The sequence below is a fragment of the Amphiura filiformis genome, chromosome 2 (assembly GCF_039555335.1).
Source record: "Amphiura filiformis chromosome 2, Afil_fr2py, whole genome shotgun sequence".
NCBI classification, from domain to species: Eukaryota; Metazoa; Echinodermata; class Ophiuroidea; order Amphilepidida; family Amphiuridae; genus Amphiura; species Amphiura filiformis.
Genome location: NC_092629.1, coordinates 72,728,090 through 72,740,311, shown reverse-complemented (window position 1 = coordinate 72,740,311; position 12,222 = coordinate 72,728,090). Strand labels below are relative to the sequence as shown.

Here is a 12,222-nt window from a genome sequence, read left to right as displayed (position 1 = left end):
ATAAATGTTCTTAAAATGTTTTTTTCAAAACATTTTAATAACATTTAAATGTCGGGTTATATAAAGGTCATGAAAACGTTTTTAAAACGTTATTACAAATATTTTGGGCTAACATTTTTCGCAAAATATTTTATCAACCTCCAAATAACATTCTGTTTAGAATGTTTTGCATCAAGTTTTCAAGAATGTTTTTGGAATGTTATCAAAACGTTTTTATACCCTTTATATAACCCGACATTTAAACGTTTTCTGTAAAACATTTTTGTTTGCTGAGCAGTAGATTATCAAAAAATGTTTTTTAAGGTTATGAAACCGTTTTATACTCTTAATATACCCTTTATATAACCCGACATTTAAACGTTTTCTGACAACCTTTTATAACCTTTTGCGAATGATGTCGAAAACGTTTTGTGTTTGCTGGGTAGGTGATGGTGGTATCGTCGGCAAACAATACAAATTCAAGAATCGATGAGGTGTTTATGATGTCGTTTACATACAAAAGAAATAATAATGGGCCCAGGATTGATCCTTGGGGCACTCCACATTGAATATTTTTATATTGAGATTTACATGAATTATAATACACATACTGCTTTCTATTTGATAAATAATCTTCAAACAATTTCAAGACATTACCTCTAAATAATATGCTATGATCAATTAGTATCAAAGGCTTTTGACAACTCCAGGAATATTCCTAAGGTTTTTTTTTTCAACTGAATTACTGATTTGGTTTTGTTCTAAATCCAAACTATTTATCATTTAATATATTATATTTGTCAATATAATTCATGCATCTGTTAAACACAAGTCTTAAATATTTATTGCAAAACTGAAACAGGACGATAATTAGAAAAACATTCAGGATTCTCTTTTTTAGATAGGAATTACTTTTAATTCATCTGGAACGACACCATCCCTGACAGAGAGATTACAAATTATTGTTAATGGATCTGAGATTTCTTTAGTAATTCTTTTAACAATGTAGTTTAAAATGTTGTCATGACCAGCACTCTTATTTTGATTGAACTTATGTATAAGTTTTATAATTTCTTCACTTACGATTGGTTTCATATACATACTACTGCTGAATGGTTTTTCTAAATAATCATAATAATTTTCCCCAGTACATTTGATATTGGAGGCTAACTTTGGTCCTATATTGACAAAAAAGTCATTAAATTCATTTGAAATCTTCTCAGAATCAAATATATCACGTTGAGTATTTTTAAATTAAGCTTGTACATTCTACTTTTCTTACGTCCAATTATAGAATTGTTTTCCACGTCTTATGTAAATTGTGTTTAACTGACTCAAATTGCTTTTGATTATACTCTTTTTTTAAATGTTTGTATTAAAGCATTAACCTTATTTCTATATTTTTTGAATGCTGCAAGCAAAATAGAACAGAATAGGGTATTTTCTAAAGTTAAACCATTTATAAGTTGCCATTGATTTTTTCTCAATTTTTATAGACACAGTTTACTTCTATACCAAAGTATAGTGAAAATGATTTCACAAAACCTCTCGCTACCAAATAATAAAAACATAACAACGGGTACAGCTGTAATGAATACGACATGTCCCGGATAATAGTCATAAAACACAATATATAAGTTATTTCAAATATTGTTTTTTGAGATTTATAATTAGTGCCACCAAGACGCTGGTACTCATTGTTTTGCCTCAATATTGTTCATATTAAGACCTTTGTATCTAATAATGCCCTCACCGGGTTATCCCCATCAGGTTCAATAACCTGTTCATCTCGTAGTTTTCAGCTTCTGCGGTTGCTTGGTCGAGTTTTATTTTTCTGAGTTTTCTATCTGCGGTCGCTATTTTTGTGAGTTTTCTACAAATTAAATTTGAACATATGATAACACTACATTAGTACCATGCAAAGATCATAACTGGTCCGCCAGTAACATTTAATTTGCTTTCGTAAATGCACACAATCGCCAGCACCAATACCCAAACACCACCGCCACCATCATCGTAACGTTAACGCCCCGCAGTGGCGTGCTAAAAGGATGTGGGTGTGTGTGTGGGGAGGGGTGGGGGTGGCACGTGCCCCCACTTTTTTCAGTCAGTCGGGGCGGGGAAAATTGCGGACGCCACTGACGCCCATCAGCAACACCACTACAGCCTGTATAAAAAAATGTGCAAGTGAAAAGCGCCCTCTATGGCAATTAGAAAATACCGTTGTGACATGATGCTTACATCAACGTCAAGGGTGTAGTCTTAGCTCTCAAATGCCCTTTGTTCTGTTCAATTTTCTTGGCTTAATCTCGAGATATGTTTAGTTAACAACGCAAGGGTAAAATCACAATTGTGCCACTTTTACATGGAAAGATCAAGAGGACTACATGTACAGCAATGATAGCATCACGTTTATCAAGAGTTCCTTCGTGAAATCAAAAGAACGCATCAATTATACAACAATAAAAATAGTTTCGACTGTTTTATCATGACACAGGTATTATAATATGATTCTCTTTTTCCACTTAAAACAGATTAAAAGAGAATATATTTCACATTCTGCTGTAAAATTAAATACATATGCATGTCAATGATTTTATCATGGTAAATACTGTTTTCTTTGTCACTCAAGACATGTTATAAGAGAAACAAAATAATATTGCAAAATTATAGGTTAATGAACGCATATTATTTGTTGGGAGAGAAATTAGACAAAGTAATGCATGTGCGCTGATGTTGATACGTCTTATGCACAAGCCCCGAAGGGGGAGTGCATTAGACGCATCAACATCAGGTATCATTGATTTACATGTGCAGCCCTCTTCCCTAGCAAAAGTGGCACAATTGTGATTTTACCCTTTCGTGGTTAACTAAATCTCGAGATTAAAACAAGCAAATTGAACAGAACAAACAGCATTTAAGAGCTAAGACTACGCCCTTGACGTTAATGTAAGCATCATGTCACAATGGTATTTTCTAATTGCCATAGAGGGTGTTTTTCACTTGCACAATTCTTTTGAAAAAGGCTGTATTTAACACCACCACTAGCACCACAACAATAATAAAAATCACAGACCTACCTGATATAAGCACATATTATCAAACCAATGACGATAACTACAATCAATATAGCTCCCAAAAATGCTCCAATCAAGGCCATGTAATCATGACCTGATCTTATAGTTCCAGTGTCATCTGATGCAAAAAAATCATACACAAATCCATACGAACATGAAGATGTTTAATATAAATCCGCTATTTGTACAAGTACAGGCTGTATCAAAATAATTGGTACCCATCAGGTTTCATTGATAATGGATGAGTGAGTGACACATCAAAATTAAACATAAGATCCAAAATAAATTGTAGATTAATTGTATCATAAGTCATAAACTAGACATTCTGTACATTTCAAGAGTATCCAATGCTGCATTTGGAAGAGACAGGCTTTTCAATTTTATGACATTACAAAGTATGGTAAGTTTTGTTCGCCAGGCAATTATACCACTAAAGAGATTAATGAAACCGTTTAAACGCGTGTCCATTTATTTCCAGTCCTGATAGTTTCCTTAAATTACGACATGCAATACTTCATTAAAAACTATTGTTGAATCACCAAAATATATTCCTTAGTCAAGACAAAAAAACCTGTTATTATTCAACACAATACTGTAAAAAAATACCATGCAAATGTAATCATTATACTATCACCTATATTTTTCTCATCGTAACTTTAATCACACAAATATCGAAAGTAATATCAAAACTGAATACACAGCGAATTAATAACAATAAAACTTCATTCAAATGAATAGATGCGTATAATATAAGTACATAATTATATAAGAACATAAATACATTATTGATTAAAGCCATATTATAACATTTGCTGAGGAGAACGCCATCAAAACAATTTTAAATTCTGCTTTTTACACGATTGTAATGTACTTTAGTCAATAAAGACACTCTGCAAAAATCAAGACTTTAGGTGCTGTAGTTTTGCCAAAATCTGAGATTTTGAATAAAACGATGGAACCGGCGTTTTATTATTACGATGGAAATATTAGTCGAACACATATGCACAGTACGTACACGGCGTGCGGGATACCAATACACACACACACACCCCGAGGATCGGACCGTATTACAACCGCGGGAGTAACATGCTTGGGCGCTAGTAGTAAATTCCAATTTTCTATGCTTTACCTCACTTGTTCGGCTCAAAATTAAAAGGGGACATATCTGGCAGTAAATGCTAACATTTTATGGAAAATAAATACTAATCTATTTTTACAGAAATGTTATAATATGGCTTTGATTAAATTAATATTGAAACAAATAAATGTTAAAAATACAAACCAGTTGTTACATATATCCAATCTGTCGAAGGAATTGTATATCCGTATGTATGTTCTGTTGTGGGAATACGTTGCCAAATTCGGAACCCATATTCGCCACCAATTTTCAAATTGTTGAAGGTGATCTCAGTATCCGTTACTACTCCCTCAGCAGCTTTTTGATCGGACCTCTATAACTGCAACTCGTAGTGGTACTCTATCGTGTACGTTTTATTGTTGCATTGTAGAGGTTGCCAGATAAATGTGGCCGAGTTTGATGTTACAGCTTTCACCCGAACATGAGATTCCGATGCATCTGTAAGTTGATATTATCATAACATGGTTACGTGACTCTCTAGCAGTAACATTAGTTTGTAAAATCTTGTATGCATTTTCCCCGGAGTATTTTCCCAAAATGCTGTGCGTGTTCTTGCTAACAAAAATAGTTCTGATTGTTCAAATAAGTTATTAGCCGCATATTATTATATTATTTGGTACGGGTAGCGATAAACATGATAATGGTAAGAACGGCTTTTTAAAGCGTAAACAGTCGAATATGTCCACTATAAAATGACTAGTTTATAGTTATCTGTGATTCGTTAGTATCGACTACTACTCAGTGCCAGATGCTGGTAAGTGCAATATCTGCCCTGTGAACATTTGGCAATTTACACACAGCATGTTGTACTCATCTACATATGGCAATTACACAGGGCAGCTATTAAACTTACCCACTTCTGGCACTAAGCATTCGGTATTCACCTGATGTTGAAGTAACGTAATAATCGGATTAACTACCATAGCAATAAATGAAAACAATTTTTGACTATATCGCCCTGCACCATAACGTTCATGCTGTACCTATGCATTGAACCTTAAATGTCAAAGAAATGCTGATCTCTCGCACCTTTAAAATTAGTATCTTTGAAAAGAGCGTTATTGTATTCAATCTATGAATGCAGACATACACATATGATTAGTGCAATCTGCTTGTAGTGCAAGGCGATCTGTTCAAAAATTGTAATTGCTATGGTATGATATGATATGATTATTACGTCACTTCGATGGCGAATACAATGATAACGGGTAATTATATAAATTCAAGAAAGAAAGGGTAATGTAGTATCCTTTACACCCAAATAATATGTGTCCAAGGCAGTAAATATATAAATAATATAAATAATGGGCGAGGCGCAGCTGAACCCATTATTTAAACGGTTTTACTGTGGAAGACATATTATTCGGGTGTGAAGGATAATACTACACACTTTATTTATATTTTATTACCACAAAATAGTGCGATTTAAAGAAAAATGTCACTTCGTTGACCAAATATTTTAGGTTGTCTATTATGGAGGGCGTAAGTGACAGCGCGGAAATATTGTACGCGTAACCAATCGCAATGCTAACCCTTAATAATTAATTAAAATAATATATATATTTATAAAACTTATAGTTCTGAACTACACTTTACTTAATTAATAAGAGCATCTGTACGTATTTATGTAAACATTTCTTTGTACAGTATGTACGTCTCAGATATTAATAGATTGTGGATCTTATTTTCTTATTTTAGTACCGTGAAAGTATGTACGATGTGGTGTACTAAACCAGTCGCTCCATGGTTCACTTTTCGTAATCATTTTATATCGCAGTCTAAATATATAGTTGGTATCACATTCTAAACCACTTATAAGTATATCTGAGTTCGATACGATTCCTTCTTTGACTACTGCACCGTCTTCAAGTAGCAGCTGGTACTCAAAGTGTAAGCACCTGTCTGGAACCGCATTCCATGTTGCCTGCATACTCTTGTAACTGTTTATACCCGATACTGTCAACACCATCGCTGCAATTAGTGTGAAATCAATTATATAAAATATAAATATGAAGCCATTATTAAACATTTGTATGGAAACATTGTAATCGACCTATGATGTATTTTTATGTAACTATTTTTTGCTATGATGAATGTCAATTGTAAGAATGTCAACAATTAGTATTTGTTACACCAATGGTATAATGGAACAGTTTATATCCGATATCATGTTTAAATATTTGTGAATTTGCAATACGTTTAAAATATGTGTGAGAGTCTACCGGGGAGGGGGGGTAGTATAAGGAGGTTGTAAATTTATATAATTATTGAGTACACCGTGGGAGGACCTTTGGACGGGTTTGCTGGTGGAGTCAAATTTGGTGGCAGCAGTATTACAAAATTATCTACCCTATGCTGATGATACCACCCTAATATGCAGCAATAGAAAGGATCTGCTGACCCTTTTGAAATGCATCAAGGAAGCCAGTGAGGAGAAAGACCTTCTTCTAAATGCCAAGAAGACCAAAGTAATGGTTATTGATAGAAATGGAACTGGAGAGGACTTTTTGATAGATGGTCAAAAGATCAAGGTGGTTAAACAATTGATAGACAACAAAGATGATACCACATCTGAGATCAAAAGAAGATTAGCTATGGCAAGGACAACAACACAGAGTACCCAGCAAACACAAAAACGTTTTAAAAACGTTTTAAATAAGTTATATTTTGGCTTTTGGTTTAAGTAAAAACGTTTTAATAACATTAAAATGTCGGGTTATATAAAGGTCAGGATAACGTTTTAAAACGTTTTGTATGAATACACACTACAACAATATTTTTAAATGTTTTCAGAAAATGTTATTGTAAACTATTTTTGCAAACATTTTTGCCAAATATTGTGTCAATTTTTAAAAAACATTATATTAAAATATTTGAACCCAGCAAACACAGAAATGTTCTTAAAATGTTTTTTTCAAAACCTTTTAATAACATTTAAATGTCGGGTTATATAAAGGTCATGAAAACGTTTTTAAAACGTTATTGAAAATATTTTGGGCAAACATTTTTCGCAAAATATTTTTTCAACCCCAAAATAACATTCTGTTTAGAATGCTTTGTATCAAGTTTTCAAGAATGTTATTGGAATGTTATTAAAACGTTTTATACCCTTTATATAACCCGACATTTAAACGTTTTCTGTAAAACATTTTTGTTTGCTGAGGAGTAGATTATCAAAAAATGTTTTTTAAGGTTATGAAAACGTTTTATACTCTTAATATATCCTTTATATAACCCGATATTAAACGTTTTCTGACAACCTTTTATAACCTTTTGCGAATGACGTCGAAAACGTTTTGTGTTTGCTGGGTATGTCAAAGATCTGAAAGAGTCGTGGTTTATCAATCAACCTCAAGGTACGGTTATTTGATGCAACAGTCTTCTCAATTACTACATACGGTTGCGAATGAAAAATGAGGCAATGAAAAATAATGACAGGAAGAATATAGATGCATTTGAGATGTGGTACTATAGGAGGCTATTGGGAGTATCTTGGAAAGACAAGAAGACAAACAACTGGGTCCTGAATAAGATTGGCACAGACTTAAACATCGGAAAGTCCATCATTGAGAGCAAAATTGCGCCACATTGTAAGAAAGGATGGTGGGGTTGAGAAGCAGACTCTTCAGGGAGCCGTGGAATGCCATCGTGGAAGGGGATGTCCATCAACATCTTGGACAAATGATGGGAAGAACGTAAAGTCACACGGAATGTATGGTGCAACACGTTTAGCTTTTGATAGAGTAGATGTCGTACTCTTGTGAAGACCACAGCAGCGCAATCCTGCGCCATCTGACCCAGAGAGAGAGAGATCTAGCGGCGGAATGGGACCATTTAACACCAACATGACCAAGAGGATGTTAGCTGGATTTGTGAGTTATCACGTATACATAACTTTGCTCATGCGGTTCTCGCAACAGAAAATCGTTCTCGGCCACTGAAACCAATACCCAAAACGTTGGGTGACTGGACGTTTATAATTATAGACTGGTTCTATTTTGGAAATATGTGCATCACAAGTGGCAAGTTCGCGTAAAAACTGAGAACCAAATTATTTTGGTTAATTCGGGTGTGCTGAATTCAAACATTTTGTCTGCCAAGCTATATTAAAACCCCGTGATCCTAAAATAAAACCCACAAACCCCATATATGATCATGCAGGGGAAAATTAAACATGCTCCAAATTCACTAAAAACGTCTCAAATTTAATATATTTCTAAGGATCATAAAAAGTAAATTACGCGTAGAACATATAGTTACCATGTTATGAGGCTCAACAGCTTCAAGGTCAATTTGCTTGTTATACAGGGGTGAAAAATTAAAGTTGCTCCGATCGTAAAAATGGATGCAAACTGTTCAAGGTATTCAGGAAAAGATTAATTTTTCTACCTGCGATCAAATTCAAAAGATAGATGATAAATATATACAAATTCCGTTGAATCCTATAGAATCCTACATATCTTTTGACACTTTGTTGTGTATGATAACTAGATATTGCAGATAGTGCAAACTATTCTTTTCTGAAACCTGTAAGCTAGGCGAACAATTTGCTTCAACTTTTACGAAAATTGGAGCAACTTAGACTTTTGACCCCTACACAACAAGCAAATCGATCTGTGACCTTTTGTGTCTCATAACTTCTTAACGATAGGTCGTACGCGCACAAACATTATCCATGGGGCCAGGCGCATAATTTGATATGTTTGAAAGGGCTATTGGAATAAAATTAATTTTGTCCCTATACGATCCTATGGGATCAATATTTTGAGTATTTTTAAAGACCACGGTGTCTAAAAATATTACTTGGCAGACCACAGATTCGAGTTCAGCATACCCAAATTAACAAAATAAGCTGCTATGAACGCGATTTTCCCAAATAGAACCAGCCTATAGAGCCGCTTTATTTCACGAATTGCGTTCGTACAGCTTTACGATTATTTAACGGTAACAAAATCCGACATAGGCTAGTCTTCCTTTTGGAATAATAACTCGATATTTTGTTACGTAAGCAGGTTATCTTACCTTCAGGTGTTGTAAAGTTTATACCTTCGTGTTCAACTCCCAAAACAAATCGATCTTGTCGCCACTTCCTTGACTGAACAGTAACTAGGTATGTTGAATTTGAATATATTTGATAATTAATGGTCGTATTTGGGTAAACAATCCAATCCGTATTAATCTGATCAAATGAATGACTGTTTATCCCATCATTACACTGCTTGGAATTCAGAAACTGATATTTGACTCGAAACTCATTGTCGTTCTCGTTACAATCCCATGCGACACCAATAGAACTGGAAGTTAAGGAGTTAACCCTCAAATTTTGAATGCTACATTGTCCTGCAAAAACAAAAACAACGGTGTTTTAAACAGACAATAACCTCTGGAAGATTGATTAGGTCTAGCTGCCCATTCTTTTTCTTAATGATTTTGCTATGGTTTAAGAAGAGTCAAGGTCAAAATTGCTTTCTCGGGTGTGAAACAAGCTCCCGGTAATCAAATCTTTGCTTTTTAAGTATTTTAAGTAACGAACAATAAAGGATTTGTTCCTATTAATTGTTGGTAGGTTCCCAGCAAACCCTGCGTGATCTTTTAAAAAAGTTTAAATGAATTAATTGGCCCCCAATACTTATGACTATACACCAACATTACCATGCTAGGTTGAAACTGGAGGAAGGTGTAGCCGATAATATAAAATGACGGCTATTTTGAACGCTATATTGAATTTCTGAAAACCCTCAATGATGAGTAGTTTTCACCCGGCAGATTCTGAAAGAGGACAACCTCGGCTATACAAATCAATCAAAGACAAAACTATATACAACATTTCCAGGTATGGCCATGGTTCTTCCAGGTTAAAATGGCCTACCGACTTTTAATTGTGGTTAACATGTTTAACATGAGCCATCGTCAACCGTGTAATTGAATGGGATTATTTTGAAATTTTAAAACGCTTGAAATATCACAAACAAATAGGCCTATGTTAATAAATAATTATAAATACAAGCTAAAACCGTTGGGGTTCGATAGTTAACCCCACAAAACTAAACGAGTATATGGAAAATACCATACAGCCAGGCGGGTTCACAAGTTGCCGGCTCTATCATGCCACTCGCCGCCATGCCATGGATCTGGCTTTTGATTGGTGCACCAGATTTCGTGATGATTTAAATTCCCCGTGCCATTACACAACTATCTGTGGCATGAGTGGCCCTTTACGTCTCGTACATCCATGTTTAATGCTTGCGGTTAAATTGTATTGGTACCAAATAAATGGCAAGTATGATCGACAGTGTGATTTCGGGACAAAGTTCCCACACAAAGTTCTGCTAAAAATTTAAATCACATAGTAAATTTGTTCTCGGAGTTTCTTGATCAATAAACCGGTAGATCCCCAAATCAGAATTGTTCAATAATTGAGCCCTCATTGTAATTATTCCAAGACATCTATATATGTGCATTCAATAACAGTTAGAGGGTATGCAATATGACGTAACTCATGACAGATTCATCGCCATGTAAATAAAAAAATCTTCTCTCCGTAAGGTACTACGGGCCAATTGGCATGATAATACCATAAATCAGGTGAGAGGTATGAATGGTGTGGAATCGATCCAGAGACCTGTCTCTCTGTCATCTTAGAACTGTGACCAACATGGCTGCCATTTTAGTTGTTATACCGTTCCGGTTGGTTTATTGCATAGAGTCTATACTGTAATTTTACTGTCATTAATATAGAAACCTTTTTATGACATAAAATACTTTTACCAGGATTAATACCATGTTTTTATTTACCAAATGTCGACTATGGCATAGTCTACAGCACATACAGCACTCTTCCAGCTTTTCCTTTTGAAACAGCATATTTCAATTCGTCTCAAATAATTTCAAAATGAAATGAAAAAAAAAGAAGAAACCGTGGACCTTGAGCACCAAACAACTAATGAATTGACCAACATACGCGTGTACCACAAGGAAAAAACGCGGGCTGACGTTACCATTTTTGAACCAACCTAATACAACTAAACTAAATAAGTACCACCACATCGTATGATTTTTTTTCACCAAAAGAGTTCACGGTTCATCGCAGATAACGTGTGTTTTTCCACTTTCTATTATTTCATTTTTTGTACATAATAAACAATAATAATTGAACTGAAAAATCACAGTGTATGATTTTTGTTCACATTACTTAGCCAAAATTATTGATCATAATTAGCAAATACACATCAAACCAATACCAGGAACAGGAGCATAAAAACAAAAACATATGCAAGCATTTATTTCCAAAATTTAGAGATACATATTTTTCCAGTGGCATAATGGAATTTGATTCAAGCTGTTTATTTTGTTTTGTATTTTGTGTATATAGATAAATAGAGGTCCCCGTAAGTATTTTGATGCTTCTGCTGTTATGGGTGGGTGTGTGGATAGAGTGTAGGGGTAGAGAGGGGGGGGGTGACATCCATTTTATTGTTAAAAGCTCACAGCATCGAAAATAAAATTAATGAAGTAACATGTTTGGTTTACTCTACGTACCCTAAACCAGCCATAATTGCTTTCACCGAATCATGTGTTGGGCTGATCTAGTTATAATTACGTATTCGTAACGTTGGATATTCGTTACGTTGGTTTGAAGCTTAGTGAAATGGACTCCTGGTTCAAATCTTTCTATATTACTAATCCAAACTACTTATATACGGAATTAGGTGGTCAAACACATCAAACCTTCACAGTACGACCACGTTTTACTTAAACAAATTAGACTATATATATATTATCGACACGTTAGGTGTCCCTGTTGGAATAACATGGCAATCTAAAAAATTGTAAGAGAACATAACTCACCATGAGCACCAATCACAAACAGGTAGAGCAAAAAGCACCACAAGTTAAGAGAGCCGACAAATGTCGCCATTTTGGAAATAACACCAAACGTAGTTTAAGGGTATACCTTTAACATTTCAGTTGGAATGTCACGGTTTATCGCACACGAAAAATATACTGAAATTGGAATGGGTTATATTT

General features: G+C 34.5%; 1 protein-coding gene across 2 annotated transcripts; it reads right to left on the bottom strand.

Annotated features, from left to right (window-relative positions):
• Positions 1–866: 866 nt before the first annotated feature.
• Positions 867–12,157, bottom strand: LOC140136893 (uncharacterized). Of its 2 annotated transcripts, none has more exons than XM_072158517.1 (6): positions 12,043–12,157; positions 9,217–9,534; positions 5,896–6,165; positions 4,339–4,632; positions 3,060–3,174; positions 867–1,852 (listed from the first exon to the last, which is right to left on the bottom strand). In XM_072158517.1, exons 1-4 carry the CDS (start codon positions 12,110–12,112, stop codon positions 4,508–4,510), a joined length of 783 nt encoding a protein of 260 aa, XP_072014618.1. In that variant the 5' UTR covers positions 12,113–12,157; the 3' UTR covers positions 867–1,852; positions 3,060–3,174; positions 4,339–4,507. The 2 variants fall into 2 exon arrangements, with proteins under 2 accessions (XP_072014618.1, XP_072014627.1); XM_072158526.1 differs by having other exon boundaries at positions 867–1,822.
• Between the last annotated feature and the right edge of the window lie 65 nt (positions 12,158–12,222).